The sequence below is a fragment of the Montipora foliosa genome, chromosome 9 (assembly GCF_036669935.1).
Source record: "Montipora foliosa isolate CH-2021 chromosome 9, ASM3666993v2, whole genome shotgun sequence".
Lineage (NCBI taxonomy): Eukaryota > Metazoa > Cnidaria > Anthozoa > Scleractinia > Acroporidae > Montipora > Montipora foliosa.
Genome location: NC_090877.1, coordinates 48,699,642 through 48,720,597, shown reverse-complemented (window position 1 = coordinate 48,720,597; position 20,956 = coordinate 48,699,642). Strand labels below are relative to the sequence as shown.

At 38.0% G+C, this 20,956-nt stretch overlaps 2 protein-coding genes across 4 annotated transcripts in view; one reads left to right on the top strand and one right to left on the bottom strand.

Moving 5' to 3' along the window:
* Nucleotides 1–46: 46 nt before the first annotated feature.
* Nucleotides 47–18,063, top strand: LOC137972062 (uncharacterized). The gene is made up of 15 exons (XM_068818877.1): nt 47–662; nt 769–976; nt 3,777–3,789; nt 4,948–5,077; nt 5,920–6,016; nt 6,929–6,974; nt 8,805–8,941; nt 10,997–11,047; nt 11,246–11,348; nt 11,802–11,850; nt 13,595–13,690; nt 15,730–15,860; nt 16,349–16,539; nt 16,806–16,882; nt 17,221–18,063. Exons 2-15 carry the CDS (start codon nt 952–954, stop codon nt 17,344–17,346), a joined length of 1,272 nt encoding a protein of 423 aa, XP_068674978.1. The 5' UTR covers nt 47–662; nt 769–951; the 3' UTR covers nt 17,347–18,063.
* The window catches only part of LOC137972063 (uncharacterized), a 13,048-nt gene continuing 8,831 nt past the window's right edge, over nt 16,740–20,956 (bottom strand). For 2 of the 3 annotated variants that reach the window (XM_068818880.1, XM_068818879.1), the window contains 2 exons: nt 20,601–20,702; nt 17,508–19,460 (listed from right to left, as the gene is read on the bottom strand). In XM_068818880.1, the coding sequence (XP_068674981.1) occupies nt 18,517–19,460; nt 20,601–20,700 (1,044 nt within the window). In that variant the 5' untranslated portion in view covers nt 20,701–20,702 and the 3' untranslated portion in view covers nt 17,508–18,516. Of the gene's footprint in view, nt 19,461–20,600; nt 20,703–20,956 lie in introns of all 3 variants that reach the window. The other variant, XM_068818878.1, reaches the window with a different exon arrangement.

Sequence of the window (20,956 nt, the reverse complement as noted above, 5' to 3'; positions counted from 1 at the left end):
TTACATGCAATTTCCGGAGGAAGTTGTATGGTACCAATACAGGAATCTAGTAGATGTAGACAGCTCCGGATGGTCTAGAGGTCTTTTATTGGCAGCGTTTACACGAACGCGGTTTTATTTGTAACCGCATCGTTTTCGATGCGGTTACACCTTCTGTTTACACGACACCGTTAGAGACTGTTGCTGAAACCGTGTCGATTTGAAACCCCTGCCAAAAGTGGAGCGTTTTCAAAACGATGCGGTTTCACCTGTCGTGTCGTGTAAACTGCGAAACCGCATCGATTTGAATACGGTTTACTATTTCGGCGCGAAATTTGCATTGTTCAATTCAAAATAGTGAATATAGCACGTAGTGCAGCGCTCGCTTATACCATCGCAACTTGAATTTTCGGGCGAAAACGGTTCGGTGTAAACACTACCAAACCGCATCGATTTTGACGCGGTTTCGAAGTCATGAAACCGTGTCGATGTGAAACCGCGTTCGTGTAAACGCTGTCATAGTCACAGTTCCAGCTGAGGCAGGGGTCGCGGTATCGTTTTCTTTTTACGTAATCAAATTATGATGGCTTCGACCTTATTTTCGTAAGAACAGGACCTCTAACTTTGTTTTGGATGACCAGTCAGGTATGACATCGAGGAGAAGCCTTTATTTAAAAAACGAGGTGAGAAAGAATTGTGATGTATTATAATACATATAAAAGAGAAGACGAAGGAATAAGTTGACTTTTCGTTCGATATCTGGACCTCATTCACTCCTTTCCCACCCAGCCACCCCTGGGGAAGATGTCACTGTGCTCTCTGGTGGGGAGATAACGTGCCCTTTTGGTGGAGAAAACTGGCGGGAGATTTACTTGAGAGATTTACACGGTTTGCAACGCGATAATAGACCGGAAAACTTTGCGAAATAAGCCAACATTTCTTCCGGTCATTGACTTTTTACGACATTGGATAATGAACAGGCTGGACTTTTATGCAGGTAATTAAAGTGTTCACTCGGAGGTGTTCACTATTAAATTATAAAGCAGTTCGTTTTGTAAAAATTAGTGGCTATAGCCTCACTTACACTAGCAAGTTTTCCTTGACAAGTCCACTTGTCAAGGAAAACTTGCCGACTGTACACACTAGCAAGTTTTCCTTGACAAGTTTTTCCTTGACAAGTTTTCCTTGGTAGTGTAAATGAAAAATATGACAAGTTTCAGTCCTTGACAAGTGCACTTGACAAGTAATATCCTTGTCACATTTTCCTTGTTGTCCGTCTACACGGGCAAATTTCTGACTTGACAATTTTTCCTTGTCAAGGAAAAGCTAGCACGCCAGATTTTCCTTGAAAAGGAAAATTTGTCCACTATTCCCCATCTACACGAGCAATTTTTCCTTGTCAAGGCAAACTTGTCAAGGAAAAATTGCTCATGTAAATGGGGCTTATTCGTACAGGACCCGTACACCTACCAACCTTTGCTATTCATACGGGAGCATGTCATCTTAGAATGATTTACAGGTTCTAACCATAACCTTGAACGACATAACCACTCAGTTATTGAAAGCTAACCGTTTAATAATAGGTGCTTAGACTTAACTACTGTTTATCAGCTTATCAGTGCTATTTGAAATGGGTGCTTGGACTTAAATGCAAGAAACACAAGCCAGGTCAGATGGCCGGTGACATCGAAGGAAAGAGGTATTTCGTGAAATTAAACAAGCTTCGATGCTGTTGTTTGATAGTTGAACTGTTAAGGACGAGGTAAGACGTTCCGAGTGTTATTGAACCTGAAATAATCATTCTTAGAAGACTCCCGTATGAATAGCAAATATAGGTCGGTGTACGGGTCCCGTACGAATAGCCACTCTGTTTGTAAAAATAGTATCTATGGAAGATGCCATTACATGCATGTAGGCTTATACAGTATGGGGCCCAGTTCTCGGCCACAAAAAATGTAAACTTGTATTTCTTACCTCAGAATAACCGTAAGGACTTGAAATTTCAAAGACAACTAGCTTCAGCATTCAGTTTACACATCTAAAGCTATCGAGTGCTCAACACTGTTTTCTCCGGAGTAATAACAAAAATGGACGCGTCGTTCGTGGGCCCAGTTATCGGCGGGACACTGAAAAACGCAGACTGCAGACTGTGCAGACCGTCTGTAAAATTACTCTGAATTAGGCCTAAATAACACTCGGTTAGGCTAATTAGGCCTAAATAACATTCAGGTTAGCCTGTTTACGGTGAGCTCTTTATGCCAAGAATTGGCTCATTTGGCAAACTTGAATTAGACCATGTAATTCGAGTAGCCGTAAACAAACATGTTTTCATGGAAACCAAATTCACCTACCTTAATGTCACCTCGACTTGCTCACAGTATATAGTAGCTGTAAACTCAAAACTCGGCCAGACGAAAGACAAGGAATCAAGCTACCTTTGGAAGCAATTGCTTTTTATTCAGATTCATTTGTGGCACAAAAAATAAACGTTGAACTAAAAAGTGGCCAAGAACTGGGCCCCTTACTGTATTTTTCCATCAATGGAAAAAAATCATGATTCTGTGGTTGGCAAATTTGAATGTCAAAGACGCTTGAGATGATATTTTTGCAAAGGGAAAACATGTACTGATATTTTGAGCTTCATAGACCTAATTGGCTAACTCAGTATGGTTGCAGTCACTCTTGAGAGAAATGCAGTGTAACACTGGTGTTGACACTACTCTAATGTCAACTCTCTGGTGTTTTGAATCCATAGGCGAACACTGGACAATAGAACTTGATTTAACGCTAGTGTTAACTCCCTGAATGCGACTGCAACCAATGTTGTACCCATTAATTCAAACCCCAGCATGTTAATTTTGCGCTGCCATGTTGTCATGGTCTTCTCACTTCGGTTAGCCTGGGTAGCCTGGATAACCCGGCACAAAGTGCTTACATGGCTAAAAGGTAGCCTAGAAAGGTGCCCTGCTAAGGCTGGTTACCCTGTCTAGCATGAAAAGTTGGCTCTCCTAAGGTAGCTTCTTTAGCCGGGCAGGGCATCCTCCCTCCATGTACACAGGCTCTTAATATGCAACATGGAAGTTTTGGGCGTTCGAACTATAAAAATTGTATTTTGCACATATAATAATGTGCATTATGTTACAAGCTGAAACTTTAAGCTAGTGGGTAAATGATGTCACTTTTCCCTAGATCCAACCCTTTGAGGTGCAATCGGTCAGTTTTGAACGCGAGTAATAGCTGACCGTGAAATCCAAAACTTACAGTGAAAGTGTACAGCCTTTGGATAAAAATTTTTGCCAATCAGGTGTTGAGTAAACACACTTTCAAATTTTGAAGAAAAGGCATATGAAGGTAGGATGCTGGTCAGAAATTTGGAATTAAACCTCTGAAAGAGACCATATCCACGGCTACATATGGGCTATATGTGATGGGGCTAAATGAGACCAAAATCGGAAATTTACACCCCTAAGCGAGATGACGAGCATCCCTTCCCCCCATTCATATGCAAACGCCCCCTCCCCCTACCCTGGGATAGTAGCACTTTAAAGGTTTGACCAATTTAATTCTTATCTGTAAGATCAGAGTCTTGTATCAAGAAATGGGCTTTATGAAAAATGTAGCTATATTTCAGACCTAGATGTAAGGGGAGCTCTCTGAACCTTCCTGTGAATACCCTCACTTTGGCCCTAACCGCACAAGGGCTTTCTTTACCCCTGGGATCTTTCAGTGCCGTAGTAAACACAGCATTATTCCTATCTTCTCTCTCCTTTTTTGCATGAACTGTGTTCTTTCCAAAGATGCTGTGAGTTGGTATGTATATTAAAGCTTGCTTGTTTGTTCAAGCAAATTATTTGACGGTGAGATCTGTTAGCAAGTCTTTGTGTGGATAGGTGAATGTCTGCCTGACATATGTTTGTTAATGCATGTCAGAACCAGATGAATGTCTCAGTGTCAGGTCCAATGCATGCTTGCACAGTCTGTCAGTTGCATGCTGGTTTTTGCAGACAGAGAAAATCATAATATGTAAATTAAATACCCTCTGCAGGCATGGTCAACCAACTGACTCAAAAAGCCTTATGCATGCCCACATCATTATGGTAATGTTTATTTGAACCTGACCAGTGACATTGCTGGAGGTTGGCTTCTCCTTTCTTGTTTTAAGTTAGTGTTCAGTAAGTAAAATCCCACTTTCAGGACTGAAGGGTTAAAGGGGACATTCATTTCTGAAGCAGATGCCATAAATTAGGGTTTTCAACAACTTTTGAAGTAGATGCCTGGGCTAATCAGTGTAAGCAGTGGTCACTCTTGTCATTTACAAAGGTTTGAGTCAAAATCAAGGCAGAGTAGCTGGCGGTGATTAAGGCAAATTTCGAACAAACAGACGGTGGTAAAATGCCAGTGACCAGCTTGTTAATGAAACCCCTGATTAATGATTAAAATCGTCTGGCACTGGCCAGAGTCAAATCTATAAGGCCCTGTCCACATGTATCCAAATATTTTTGAATCCACAACTTTTTCCTTCTGGATCGCTGGCAAATTCAGAACGTTTTGAATACGCTCTCCAGAGAGGATGTTTTTGAATCCAATGTGAATCCGGAACCATGTGGACACCAAATCCGGAATTTTTTTTTTCTCAGATTACGTAACAAGATTGAGCCCAGTTCCTTACCATGAAATCAATTCTCAAGATGGCTACCGAAGACTTCATGGTACATGCTCTGTTACCTCAGTTTCCTTGAGAAGTCTTGAGTATTAGAGTGAATCCGGATACGTGTGGACGGGCAAATTTGATTTTAATAAGCTACCGGTTTGTGTGGATGAAAATATTTTTGAATCCGGAAAGAAAAAGTTGCGGATTAAAAAATATCTGGATATGTATGGACGGGGCTTACATGTAAGTTTCACTCTCAGGATTGAAAGGGTTAAAGCATCTACATGTACAATGAAATTCCAAGGACTTTTTTGCAGGCTTGAGGAAGCTGTTTCTGAGGGCAAGAAAACAGACAATGTTGATATAAATGTGATAATTGCAAACTGTAAAAACACTGTCTACTGTGTCCAGACCCTTCTCCTTATAGAAAAAGACTCACTCAAGTTGGTAAGAACTGTAGACAGCTGACACTTTTAGACACCTGACAAATTTTTCAACAGAATTCGAACCCATGACCTCTGTGATGCCAGTGCAATTTTCTACCAACTGAGCTATGAAGCCACTCAGTTGGGAGCAGGTCAATTTGTTCGGCTAATTTTTTCCCCTCGAGGACACTGCCTCCTCGAGGAGGCAGTGTGGCCCAGTGGTTAGGGCACTTGCATTGAGATCCGGAGATCCTGGGTTCAAGATCCACTCTGACCACTCGTTGAATTTGATCCTGGTTGTCCCCGGTTCAACTTCCCAGCTGCACTTGTAAATAGCCAACTGGTTTGCCTCCGGCCAGTTGGGATTCTTAACAGTTGTTGTTGTTCTGTTCCGTCCTTTCGTTGAGTTTCATTGGCCCTGAAAAGCCCCTATAGATGGGGAGCGGTCAATTAAGTATGTATTTTTGTATGTACTGTTCTTGACAAAATAAGTAAATTAAAAACAGATACCAATGTAGGTACTTGTTGTAGGAAGGAAAATACAGCTTTCCCTTTAATTTATGATTATCTGTAAAATGCAAAACAAGAAAATCACCTGAATATATCATTAACCCATTGACACCCAAAATGCCCTAGGATGACGCCCCCAGTTAACGAGTAAAATCGTCAGGTGTTAGACAGAGTAAAATCTGCAGTCTCACTCCCAGGGGTCATTGGGTTAAAAATAAAAGGAATAATATTCAAGATTCTCAAAATAAAGAAAACCTATGGTATAATATTATTTATTTTTTATCAATAAATAGGCCCAAAATAAAGAGTCAATCGGTCAAATATGCATAATAGTATTGATTCATTTTTTTCCAGAAAGCCCTTAATGAATTATCTACTTCTCTGGAAAGCTATCTTGAGGCTTTTTATAACAAGAAAAGGCAGCTTGATGGAATAAAGGCAATTGTACATGGTATAGTATTCAAGTACTCCTTGAAGCCCTTGACATGTAGAGTTTGGATAGCACACAGGTGCTCCTTAGCTGCATCTACAGCAACTCTAGGTCTTACCTTCTGTTGAACTCTTCAGACTTCCTTTGTACTTCATATTTTGAGATATGCATACCACGCCATGATAAAGGTTAATTTTTAATGGTTGTTGTGATTTTTACAGTACCTGTTTTTTTTGTTATTACCATATACAATTTTTATTTGTCTGATTAGATGTATTATTTATACATGTAACTCATCAACGCAGTTGAGCATGGGGAAGGTGCCGAGGGTGCCTGGTCCCACAACCTGTTGCAGCGAGTAACCAAGATAAGCCTGTGAGTGAACCTCACCCAGGCACCATCACAGTGCTAACCATTGGAAAGATAAATTAATATACTTATCCTATGCTTACCACCTGGAGGGTCGCAGAAAATTACAAGACCCTCTGCAAACTGACACAACTCAAACAAGTGAATTATGCTGACGTGTGCAAGAGAGCCGTAAAAACCCATACACCCCCACAAGGACCCTGTGACTATCCCCAATAGTCTGAAGGGGAAACCACTGGCCCACACCAGCTTGAGTTTAACCTAATATAGGGCTTATAAATGAATAATGTATGACCTAATAACTGACATTTTTAGCACTAAACAGAGATAATAATAATAATAATTTATTGACTGTTATGTATTTTGACTGGTAAAGAGGTGAATCATATTTGTTAACTGTTGCAGCGTGTAACCAAGATAAGCCTGTGAGTGAACCTCACCCAGGCACCATCACAGTGCTAACTAAACAGAGATAATAATAATAATAATAATAATAATAATAATTTATTGACTGTTATGTATTTTGACATGTAAAGAAGTGAATCATATTTGTTAACCTTACAGGAATTGATTCAGTTGTTAGTGGCAACGAAGAAAATCAGTCCAAGAGGTAAAAATTCCCTACAGAAAAATTGAAATTAATTTTTTATTTGTTTGGGCCTGTGTATGCTCATATATATATATATATGATTTGGTTGAAAAGTTAAAACAAGACTATATATATATATATATACCCCTATGCAGGCTTTTAGCCAGGATTTTGAAAGTGGGAGTCCAAATTTTATGTGGGCCTAGGGGGGTCTGGGGGCATGCTCCCCCAGAAAATTTTGAAAAATTGAAGCCTCTTAGACGTGATTTCCGCGATTCTGACAGCTGTAAACGTCTTTCAATTTACCTATTAAACCGCTGTTTTTCCTTGATAATTTTACTAAGCTATCCTTTCCTCAACTTACCTTGTTTAACATTGAATTATATTTGGGACAGGAACTCCAGTTGTTATGAAGAGTGATTGAAATTTGAAGTTGTCAAGCCATGATTTACACGAAAGAACAGATATGCGTGGCTTTGTTGGTCGAACTGCATTCTGGTCTACAATCTTTAACTATTCACCTACTATTAGTATTCCTAAAGCAATTACGATGATTGCACATGTTATTACACCAAATGGCTATTTTGTTGTAATGCCCGCCAGATTTCGCTTGAACAGAGCAGAATACAATCAAGCGATTACAATAACATTTGTAGCCGCGAGATCGTCTTACCGAGTTGGAAGGCGCGTGATCTTTGACTCATGTCCTCATAAATGCGCGTATTTATTTATAGCAGCCGGCAAAGTAGCCTGGGGATGACTTGGTAAGTCAATATCACTGAACAGCGGCTTTGCCTGTGAAATCGCTTCGCTCAACTTTGATTCATTTGATCAAAACAGAAAGGAAACTCGCTAAAAAAGTGCTCATATAGAAGAAAAATACGACAGCAACACTAAAACAACTCTTGAGAGCAAAAAGAAATGTAACTTTTATTAATTTATAGACACTGTTTTGTTACATTAAGTACAGAAGTTCGTAAATCGCCGCCCAAAACAGGCCGTCGAAAATCTCCCATTTCTGAGAACTGGCCGTCCTTTGGACGGCTGGACGGCCGCCTGGCTAAAAGCCTGCCCCTATGGAATGGATTGGAAAACTTTATTTGTACATGGTCAGATTACAAATGGGTATACATATATGGGTATACAGGGGCATACATGAGTATATATGGGTATACAGGGACATACATGGGCATGTGTGGGTATACACTGTATACGACAGGGGAGTACGTGGGTATATTATGGGTATATTATGGGTATACATGGGTTTATATCGGTATACAAGGGTATACAGGTTTGTATGAATATTTGTCTAAATACACAAAAAAATAAATACACTACAATAAGGGACACATGAAATACTGACGAAATTTCAAGATGGCGGCCAATTAGTGAACTGCATTGAACAGTAACAATCGGAGAGCTGGACAGCTCCAAATAAATAAAGGTAATGTGCATCTAAATGCCTCACCATGTTGATAAAGTATTTAATTTGACCAATAAATGATTTTTAGGGGTACTCCATTAATTTTAGGTACTTCATAGGGTACTCCATGGAGTAGGGCTCTGCGTTTTGTCCTCTCCCCCATCAAACTGCTATAAATATGTTCTCTATAAAATATGCCAAAATGTTATCTTCGTCAAATTATCATTATTCAAAATGGTTGATAGCAATGTGTGACAGTTCCTTGTATTTAACTCTATTGTTTTTAAGTTAACCTCTTCAAGATATCCAACCACTCAAAAGCCTTTGATTGAAAATATAATGCATGTTATGGTCACGCCTGCAACTGTTACTACATGTGTCCATTTAATTAAGGGAGTTTTGATTGTTTTGTTTATTGCTTTCTTTAGACGAAAGATTGCGATTGAGGATACGATTGTAGAAAAAGGAAGTGTAAAATTTTGCAATGTTGTGGGTCTCATAAATGCAAAGCAGGCATTGAAAGAAGCAATTATTATGCCTTTGCAATATCCACATTTGTTCACAGGTAATATTCTTTCCAAAAGTAATATTTTTAATGATGAAGAACATTTGTTGAAAGTGACGTACCAAAGACTGAAGTAATAATTTTTTTAATATCGGACAATTACTGGTGAATTCCTACCAATTTCATACAGATTCTTGCAATGATGTCATATTTTTCCTGCAAGGGTAAACACGTGGTTACCAAGGCAGAGGTTTCATTAGAAGCCGGTCACCGGCAGAATACCGTCGTCTGTTTGTCAGAAATTTGTCTCTCACCGCCGGCTACTCTGCCTTGATTTTCACTCAAACCCTTGTAAAAGATAAGAGTGACCTCCGCTTACATTGATTACCACAGTCACTACTGCAAAAGTTATTGAAAGCCCTGCCAAGGCAGTTTTCCGAACAATGGCAGAAAACGAGGAAAGTTTGTCTTTGGTTGACAAAAATTAATAATGTTTGTGAAGTGTCGTTTAGAGGTGAATTGGAGACATTTAATGATTGGACTAAGTAGATAATAAAACAATAATTATTATTGACTCTTTATAGACACCTGAAAAATTCAGGTGACTTAAACGGGATTCAAACCTATGATCTTTGTGATGTCAGTGCAGTGCTCTAACTAACTGAGCTAATATTGTAGCTACTCTACTTGGGAGCAGGCCAATTTGTTGTCCTGAATATTTGTGAAGTGTCTGATACTTGCCCTTCTTCTGTCGTGAATAGTGAGAAGCAGGCTTAATAGTAGCTTTGGCTAATGAACTGGAAAAATCCATCTATTTTATGATTATTTTAATTAACAAAAATAATGTCTACTTTGTTTAATTCTTAATTATTAAATTTAAAGCTATTAAGGTGATTCCTTAGTAATAGAAGTTGTTGTAAGATTTTCTTTAAACTTTTCTCGATTGTCCCCTACATTATGGTGACTCGAAATGTGCAATTAAAAAAATAGGTCACCAAGCTCGTTTGTGAGGTTTAACTTGCTCAAGTTACTCATTTGATCATTGCGACTTCATCTATGAAGGACAAGTTTTTTCCATGGGTTCAGGATACGTTTTGCAGGAACAGGAAGCACAGCTTTGACGTAGTTCTTGAAATAACAAAACAGGTCAATTGTATTGTTCAAAAGGAATAATTTAGTGTTTGTTTTATGGCACAGGCACACGTCTTGGAAAGGCACTGACTACAAATATTCCGCGGGTGCGTGATTTCGAGGAGACAATTTTGTGTCCACGAGTGATGTCTACGAATACTTTTTTTCCTGTAACTTTTTTTTCTGACGTAAATTTTTTAACAATTTTTTACAGCACAAAGAGGATAAGTAAGAGAATAAAATCATGCCAAAAAAAAGATACGTCACCAACCTCGTTTAGGAGAGAACAGAAAGCAAACCAAGCTCGACTCCTCGACGTCTCCCCGATATTGCGGTTTCACTTTCACTGTCGGACTGAAATGTTATTTAGCATCATCAAGGCTATCACTCGACTTTTTGTTTTGCGAGAGTCTAAAAAGTTTCCTGTTTTGCTCTTTACTGCTGTGCTCTGAAAACGGCCATTCTTCTTTCTAGCGAGCTTTCCCGCACGAAAGGTCGCCATTTTGAAATGTTATTGGCCACGTTCGATATATCAGTACTCACACACGGCTACGAGGCTTAATGGTTAAATTTAAACATTGTTTTGTTTAGAAATATCCGTTGAGACTTGAGGCAAGGAAAACAGAACTGAGCCGTGAAATTTGACCATAAAGCCTCTTAACCGTGCCTGAATACGAACGTGGCCTTCCCTGTGTTATGCGCAGAACCGGATGCGCAGTGCAACACTAGGGAATCACCTTAAGTGCAATGAAAGAAGGCTCAACAAATTTGGGGTTGTAATAGTATTCCAACCCATGACATCTGAGTGTTGATAATTTCATACATCAAGAGAAATAAATGATGTTTTATTTTCGGATTGTTTTGATAAAGTTGTGAGTAAAGGGAACAATGACTTGGGCTCTTAAATTAAAATGTAATAAAGGGGATGTTAATGTCATTTGGAGTTAAAAGTTTAATTTTGCTCTTTTACTTTCTTTGTAACAGGAAGTCGGCAACCTTGGCGCAGGATACTCTTGTATGGACCACCAGGCACAGGTATACCTTTTATAAGAAAACTTTATATTTCGGTAGTTTACTCTCATGATTCCACCAAGTTTAATTTCTGGGAAAAAAAGCTTTCTTTCTTTCCCATTCCCCATTGCAGTCTGACAAGGCCAACAGTTTTTTTTGTAGATTATCAGTAAGTGCTTAAAAATCATGCTGTAGTGATTCTATCAAGTTCTTGCCTCACAGGGAAGACAAGACTTGCACAAGCAGTGGCATCAGAAATTGACTCAATCTTTTACAGTGTATCCAGTTCTGATCTAGTCTCCAGCTGGGTGGGAGAAAGTGAAAAGTATGTACCATGAGTACCGGTAATTTGCAAATTAAAAATACCGGTAGCCTGATCATTAGAAATTCCCCCCCCCCCCCCCCAACCTTCCCTCCCTACTTCCAATGTTTGTGGTGGGTGCCTGGATGCCTTGCAAGCCTGGGGGCTCATGCCTGGGTTGTGCATTGCTGGCCATGGGAGCATTACTCGGTGGAGGGGCTGCCCTCCAGTGGAAGCCACTGGACATATCCCACGCAGGCACCAAATATACAGACCACTAAGTCTTTAAGATTTGCTTTAATTTAGCTAACAATGTTAATTTGAGGTGGATTTATTTAATATTTTACCAAAACATTAAAATATTTTATGGTCAGTATGATAACAAAACATTAAATTAATGTTTTGAATTCTTGTAATGGGTTTTGGTTGAAGAGTGTGGGTAACAGTGATCATTTTCCACCTGGCTGCAAACTTTAGGCTTATCAAGGAGCTTTTCCAGAATGCAAGGAAGCAAAAAGGCCAGTCGGTGAGCATCATTAAGTTTCGCTGGAAAAGGCTAAGGGCACTAAAGTTTTTTAGTAGAATATTTACTTAAAACATCTATAGATGGGATAGCTGGTATCTTCAAGATTAATATTTGTCAATTCACTTAAGTGGCTTCGTGATGTTCAATTTTGGAGTTATCAATTTGGGTGATTGCATTATGTATAATAAAATTGCTTATTTCCTGAACAATAAACATCGTGAGCTAAACAGCAACTCACATAAGAAGCAGCTTTGCAGTAAGTGAAGGCTTTTTTTTTTTAACTTAAAGAATCAGAAAAGTGTGAAGTAATGATCAAGTAAAAATGGAAAATGTCTTTGTCTATTGTAAAGATCACATCGCTATCCTGATTCTCTCACCTTTGATTGCTATTAGTAGACTAGTTGCTGACCTTACTGACCCTCTGACCTTGAATAGACTAGTAGTAACTTAACCAAATAACTCTTTCTTCAAACTGTTTAACCCATTGACTCCAGGAGGTTCCCCACTGATGAGTAAAATCGTCTGGTGTTAGACAGAGTAAAATACTTAGTCTGTCTGGTTTAGGCCGGTTTGGGTGTTAAAGGGTTAATGGGGACATAGTTTTTCAGTGAGTGATTAAGTTAAAAAATAAGGTGAGTTCCTCCCCCCCTAACCTTGCACAGTAATAATAATAATTATTGAGGTGACAATATCATATTTATAATTCTAGGGACACCAATATTTTATTCTTTTCAGCTTCCAAAGTGTGCAATGAATATTAGATGTTAAATTTCATTTCATCATCAGGGATCAGGGTCTTCTGTTTCTAAAGAAGCTCAGCTTTGAAATTCACAACTTTACAAGTGTTGCAAGTTTTGAAAATAATTTCAGACTGGAGAAATATCTACTCTGACCCTTAACTCACTGATATTTTTCTCTTATTCCTATTCATTTGTTTGTTTATTGTTTAGTCTTTCTTGTTGCCAATATCATTTTGCATTTCTTGCCACTGTTGTACAAGTTTGCAACCTAATCTTGCATAATTTTTATCATATACTGTCAATGAGGAAGCCCAAGTTGAATACTATAAGTTGTGGTGTTTCGGGGTCAGTTGACCTTACCATTTCTTTGAGTAATTTCATATGTTGTAGCTGCTTCAAATCGCAATGGCAAATAAGAGTAAAAAGAAAACAAAACAATCAATAACCTTTAATAATAGAATACTTATTTTATAAAATGTATTAAGTAAATGAAGTAATAAGGAGCAGTCGTGGCTCAGATGGCTAGTGCGCGGCTTTTGGAGCGAGAGGTCCCCGGTTCGATCCTCGGTGACTTCAACGTCTGTTTCAACTTTCCTCTGTTCCGTGTAGCTATAGCTTTAAATATCCGTAAAACGGAGCACTGACAGAGGGAGGGGGGAAAAAGGGCGCTCGGTGTCAGCTTCCATTGATACCAGCCTGAAGGAACTACCGACATTAAATAAAGTGACTTTACCTTTACCTTAAATGTTATTAATTTAATTTGTCAAAATAATATAAACCTATTTCGTGTTAAATTATGGTGGCCATTAATTTTCTTCTGTTTTGATGCTAATAAGCCTTTCTAACCTCGCAATGACAAGCAAATTTCATTATGATATTAATTTTTGTTTCAAAATGAGGGCAGTAGGTAAGGCAGAATGCCAATATGGTTGCCATTTATGAAAGTGGTCTATACTATAATATCATGTGACATTTTTAAAATTCAATTCATTAATTCTTTACAGGTAATATTTATTGATGAGATTGACAGTATCTGCAGAAGAAGGAGCATACAGGAGGAAGAGTATACAAGAAGAATCAAAACGGAGTTGCTTAAACAGGTTAGTTTAAAGCTGAAGCAATGATAATGTCAATTTTGTGGATGTGATAAAGGAGTTAGCAATAACATTAATGATTATAGAAATTTTTTTACAATGTTTTAACCTGTTGACTCCTAGGTGTGAGTCTAGATTTTACTCTTACTGTCTAACCCAGCCAATTATGGGCAGCACTAAAAAATAGAATTTTTTCTGACGCTGATGGGGACAAACCTAGCTGATACCAGATTCTTACTCTTGGGTAATGGACTCTCACTAGAGCATAATCAAAGGAAGGGAAGACAGTTAAACACAACTTTTCTTATTCAAACATTATTACTTTTACATAAACTTGACCATGTACAATGATCAAATGTTGATTATGATCATTTATTTACGGGGATTTCTAATTAGAAGACATGATGATAATCAAGATGCACTAGAAACCAGGCCTCGATTTTTCAAAAGGTGGATTACGCTATCCACCAGATAAATCACCATCTAGTGGATAAACACTTGCAAAACGAATTGAGTTATCCAGTGGATAAGTTGTTGTAATTCTCACGAATTGTGGACAATTCTGGTTTCTGGATTCAAAATTCTGGTCTTTAGTGATGCCCGCCGTTTATTACTCGTCAATGGGGGGGGGGGGGGGGGGGCAGTTCAGGAGTGGGTTAAGGCACTCTTAACAAGTAATCATTTATGTCATTTATGTGGTACACTTTTTCATTAGCGGCATGCTGTTTTTGCTCAATTCCCTTTCTTTGCCAGTCACAGAATAAGATTACTAACTAAAGATAATATAGTACAGCTATGCAGGTTACAGGGTGTGCTTGAAAGTAGCAAGCTTGTGGTACACAATTAGCTCGGGGAAATCCCCTGCCCCTACGCCCGGCGGCTTTTACTGACAGCCCTGGAGTAAATACTGTGCGTTGTGTTTACATTATCTTCCCTTTAAAACAGTTTATAAAACGTGGGAAAATATCTAATACTCTGATGATCTATTATTCATTGATACTGTAATATATTCCCTGGAAACCATTTTTGTGGTAATTGTATAGTTTCTGTTGCAATTAATATAATACAAATTGCAAATTAAGGTTCATTCTCATAGTTACTTTGATGATTGCAGATGCCAGCTCTCTGTATTTAGTTGCTGTTGTTGTTGATTTCTATCTCATTAATTTACAGTAACTACCTGTAAATTAAATACACCTTATTGAAAGGTTTAACACTGCCTATACCTTTAAGGTTGGATGGGGGCCTCAGTGCCTCAGGCATAGCAAGGAGGTATCTGTGGCAACCTTGCAAGCGGGAACCACCACTGCATGCAGCCGTCAACTGGCACCGTCACACTGAAAGAATAGACCATTTCCGAGTTCATGACTCTTCAAAGTGAGTCTAAGTGCAATGTTTTTGTGATGGTAATAAGTTCTACTTTACATATGAATGAAAACTAATTTACATAAGAAATACTTTGCACCTAGACTCGCTTTGAAGAGGAGGCAGACATGAACTCGGAAATGGCCTATTCAGTGGAAAATAGTCACCTGACCCCATACTTACAATGCCCAGAAGGGGACGGACGGGCTGGGAGCCAGAATCCATAAAGATCCGCTAAAGCAACAGATCCTCAACGATCAGCTCAAAAATGCTGGCATGAAATGCCACATAAGTCACGAGATAAGCGAAAGGCCCCTGCAGTCACCACACAGATCACGTACGCTTGAGGGGGAGACCACTGACCACATTGGCTTGCAATTTAACCACATATATGTGCTGACATTTGCTTGTTGCTCATACTTTTCCTCGCCTTGACCAGATCATTCAAATGTCCTTTATTTGATCAAGTTAGTTAAATGAAATGATGAGTGATGAGCTAAATTCTCAGGCTTTACATCATGTTCAAAGAAAAATTTTTGTTCCATCCACATTTGCTTATATGACTGTGCTTTCCTTTCTTATCTCACAGTTAAAATCAGGACTTTTGTTCCAATTTTTCTAATGTTCTTCTAAAGTTGATGGTTGAAGATTGCAAACATGCATAAAATTATTTGTTTTAGATGGAAGGAGCTGATCACAATTCATCGTATCAACATTTTATTCTTTTATGTGCAACCAATTGCCCCTGGGAACTAGACACAGCTTTTCTGAGAAGGTTTCAAAAACGAATTTACGTTCCTCTTCCTGAAGAGTAAGTTAAACTGAGAGTAAAAAGAAAAGGTGTCACGTAAGTTCTGAGATACACTGTAAAATTATTAATATGTTTTTTAGCATGTTTTTTTTTAAATTTAATCCATGCATTCGAAAGTGACTTTTCATTTAAGGATGATTGAATTTTCAAAAGTACACCTAGACTCTGACATGACATCCCATTGCATGGAAGTGTTCTTTATCTGATTTTCCAAACTACTTTGCAGTGCAAATTAGATGCAAAAGTCCTTCTACAAAAAATACATAGACGGTTGGAGGTAAAATCAGAAATGACCCATGTTTCCGATTTACATGTACCTGGTTCTTGGTTTAATTAATGGTGGTTTTGTCAACAATATGTTTCTTGTGCAGTATGGAAAAAATTGTCAGTTGAAAATGATAAATTGTTTGTTATTATTCACTGAAAGGTTTGATCATAGCAACAAAATATTTTAGTTCCTCACCAATTTCAAGAATTTTCTTAAACAGAGAAGCAAGAATAAAACTGATTGAGATGCACCTAGCTGGCACACCATCATCACTGTCAACTGAAGACTGGTGTTTACTGGGTCAAAAAACAAAGGGATTGTCTGGTAGTGATTTGTCGAACTGTACATCTGATGCTATGTTTGAACCAATGCGTGAATTGGAGGCCAACACCTACTGGAAAGTCAACCTGGGTATGAAGAATTGAGGAATTTAAAGCTCTATCTGGGAAAGGAAATGATAGGCATTTCTGACTTTTAGACAAAATTAATTGATGAGCCAATTGACATTCTGATGAAAATATAAAACAAAAGAATGGAAGTGGGTCAAAACACAAATTACATAAAGGGTTGTAAGTTAACTTATGTCTGTAATGTACATGTACTCTGTAATGTTGACTCATTTTTCTTCTTTAATAATCTTGCTCAAGATTTGTCATTTTTTCCAATCATGTTTTCAGAATTATTCTATTGTCCTTGTTCAGAAACTGAGAGGGATTGTATACATTCATCTTTGAGTGACCTTCCATCAGAAAAGGTAAAATTTCGCGGATTGTCAATAGAAAAACTTCAGTGATACTGTACTACATGTAGCTACACAAGCAATGGTTTGATACTAATGCTGTCCCCCAATAGATCTTCCCTGGCTTACAAGCACAACTGCCTGCTTTTCTCAGACCTCCTACCCCCACTAAGTTGCTTGCTTTTTCACCACTCAGTTTCTTATCTTGTCAGATGACTTAACTGGCCAATAACTATATTATTAGTGAAAAGCACTATGCTGATTGTGAAATGTAAATGCCTCAAAATGTTAATCACGTGAATATGCAAATGCTATGTGGCTATAATAATGCATTTATGTGACTTCTTTGGCAGATTCAACCCCGCCCTGTGACTGTAAAAGATTTCCTTAACATTTTGTCACGCAACACACGCACAGTAACAGAGAAAGATGTTGAAAGATTTGAACAGTTTACAATGAACCTGGGATACAAAGGATAACCAACAGTTGGATCGGAATCTCTTATCCTAAATGGTTAACAGAGTCTTAAGGAAAATGAACTACCAGTATTTTAAATTAAAACCGGAGAAAATCTTCAACATACTCAAACAAATAAAGGCAGCCAGGAAAAGTCACATAACATAACATTGAATACAACTAGTCATTTTTCACTTTGTAATTTGTGAACATGTACTGTCTGATTAGCTCCTAGTCAACTGTCAGTTTTCTGTTTTCATCAGAGGGCAGGTTTATAGCACACTCACTCAGATCAGATCTCCACTTACATGCTTTTCCATGATGCATTGTTGTTTGTATTGTAGTTGTTTACTTCATTACTTCTTTTGGTAGCAGGGATGGCACAGTGGTGAGAACACTCGCCTCCCACCAATCTGACCCAGGTTTGATTCCCATTCCCAGCGTCGTATGTGGGTTGAGTTTGTTGTTGGTTCTCAACCAACAATGCCAAATTTCAGTTCAATCCGGAATGCATGCACACATGTTGAGTGAGCTCCCGAGCGTTCTGAAGTTACGTGGGTAAACAAATTACACTTAACAAAATCATTGTCAGACAAAAGACATAATGTAATAAAAGCAAGCAGTTAACTGAAGATAAACATCTTGTGTCACTTAATTTTCAATATTGTGTTTAAGCTTACTTTAGAAAACAATCAAGTGATGCACCTTTTAAAATAAAATAAAAAAAAAGTCTCCGCTTACGAGCCGTCTAAAATTGTTATTATAATGCCAAACCAGACATAACCACTCTCCAGCTAAACAAAGACATTAGTAATCAGAATTTGAAGCACTTTCATGGAGTATTATTTGACTGTGTAGTCATGAAAATGTGTACATTCTTATCAATCAAAAAGTTACTCATGCCGTTGCTTGCAACATTTGAATGACAGAACAAATCTTTGCTCCGTCAAACCACTCACTAACGGTACTTAATTCAATTTAATTTTTGCACCTGTACCATAAAGCACCTTTGTCAAAGTTCTTCCACCTGAAATACCAGGTGAATAAAATAATGATTATTTTCCTGACATCAGATCAATGATAAAGATTCAGATTGCCACATTGTATTAGAAGCCTTGGTTCAAATGCTCAAGAACTAAGTGCAACTGCCTATTTAAAACAAAGCATTGGACAATGACTTTGTATCAATGTTCTCATTCTGGAAGACTCTTTTGTAGATCACTAGTCTCTTTTTCAGAAATGTGCGATTCATCCACTTGTCCAGTTTCTTCAGGATCTTCACTTTGTTCAGAGGGCTCTTTGGCATGAAACTGTTCTCTTCTTTGATGTGCCGGTGTTGCTTGCTCCTGTTGAGGAAATGTGTTTTTGTACATTCCTGGGTATGAGGTCTCTTGGTGAGGATGACTATAAGCAACCTTTTGAAACCTTGAACATGTTGGTTGAGGTTGTGAGAAGAACTGACCCATTCCTCCATTGACTGGCATTGTTTGATGACCAAACGGTGCCATTGGCATTGAAATTCCTGAATACTGTGAAACCAGTGGGCCAAATGGTGACGTCATGTTACGTGGCAAATTTGGTGGCATTCCAAAGTAATTTGGCATAACAACAGCACCAACCTGATTTGCTATGACATTATGCCCAGAATGACCCCTAAACTGTGGAGAAGGCACTCCTTGTCCATAACAATGTTGTTGATCAACTCTACTTCTGGTAAATTCAATTTCATAAACCTTCCCTGAATCCCCTGGTATGACAGTGATAATAAATTCTAGTTGTCCAATTTTAAGTCTGTCATCAATTTTGAGTGTCGTGGCCCCACCTTGCAGCCATAGTGGGCTTCCATTGATTAACACTGGCTTGCTGGTGCTTACTGTTTGAATAACAAACACATTTTCACCAGTAACTGGGTTTGTCTGCGTAGAGAGTTTCATGTGTTCCTTTGAAGCTTCCTCATCATTTAAGAACACTGTTGCCTCTTTACCCCGCCCAAACAAAACTTGACTGCCCACTGGTTGATGCAGAGGCTCAGTAGGAATTCCTTTTAGAAGAGCAGTTTTATTTGGTGCAGGTTCAACTACACAAAATGTGATCTTCAATGGACTGGAGACAGTTTTCCCTTCTCTGTCCACCGTCCCTGAGACAAATGAATAAAACAATCTCTTCACCATTTAGCTCTTTTACACTGCTCCAATGTACACCAGACTGTTTGATATACTGATAAGTAAAGCTTTCAACTTGTTATCTTGCATGTTTGCCTTACTAATAGTCAATGGTAACATTTAAATTTGCATCAGATGAGGTGGGCATGTTGGGTTGCACACAAGATTAAACTAATAACATTATTATATTTCATTTCCTTGGTAACAACCTAAGACGATTCAAGTCCAAGAGTAGATTATTCATGTGTTGAAACACACTGGTATTCAAAAGGAAAATATCGGTAATCTGACCTAAGACATAGCTTTTGGTAACAACATTCACACATTTTAATTTAATTTTCTAGTTTATTTTTATCATTAGTTTGATTTTGAAACTGTTGTTTCATAGCCTGAGAAATTGAAAATGTTTCAAATATCCCTAAAAGGAACTGTTACCAGAAACACTGTCAATGTAATTGAAACTTCTAAAATCGAAAATGGTCAATAAAGCATATACATGTATGAGTGTATGTGTTGTTTGCTGATAATCCCTTACAAAATTTACCAAAAATAAGGAATCAAAACCATTTTAACCCACTGACACCTCAAACACCCTAGGACACCCCCAGTTGACGAACTCGTAAAATCGACTGATGTTAGACAGAGTAAAAAATCTCTTAAGGATGGTGCCCACTAATTCAAAGGTATTTTTGTTCCAATGTATGATTAAGGGGGAAATGTAGATCTTAACAAGTGTCATTGAAATCGAAAAAGAAAAATGGGGGTAATCATGCATTTTTCAAAAAATAATTCATGAACAATAATTGTAATCAATATTTGTTAAAAGCTTTAAAATGCAAAGCCATGTATGGTGTTCTTTCTCAAATTGAAGCTTAATTATCTCTGAAAAATGCATAGTTATCTCCAATTTTCTTTTTGGATACCAAGAGTATTTAATAAGATCTACTTTCTCTGCATAGTTTTAAACCGTGCAAAAATATCCCTGTATTAGTAAGCATCACCAATAGGAAACCAGAGTATCTCGAGATGCGCTCACAGTCTCACAGGAGTCAACAGGTTATTAAAGACTACAGCAGTCTAAAAAGTGAAAGGAAAGCCAAGAGGACAAATTATACCAATCGCTGACTCCACTGTAACACACTCTCTGTCAACTGTTTCTTCAATGTTTTCCAACTCCTTTGTAGTGGCATCTCTATCAACTTCCTCGGAGTCCATTTCTAAGAAGTTACAAAAACATTGAATTAGTTGTGACGATGATGATGAACTTTATTCATGTGTCGATGTATTTAGCTCCCGCTAATTGGGGACACAACATAAAGATAACATAAATAATAAATATTATGATAACTAATAAATAAGAAATAAGCTATAAATTTTTATATACATTTACAATATGCTAAAATAATCAAAATAATTCTAACAACACGGGCACATCTTAAGAAGTACAAATTACGCACGCGGGGCAATTGTT

Bases quoted from the DNA above. Each gene is read 5' to 3' on its own strand.
- LOC137972062 (XM_068818877.1), top strand. From the start codon at position 952: ATGAACAGGCTGGACTTTTATGCAG. The intron at 8,942-10,996 runs GTAATATTCTTT...TCTTTGTAACAG, and splicing joins ATATCCACATTTGTTCACAG to GAAGTCGGCAACCTTGGCGC. The intron at 16,883-17,220 runs GTAAAATTTCGC...CTTCTTTGGCAG, and splicing joins GTGACCTTCCATCAGAAAAG to ATTCAACCCCGCCCTGTGAC.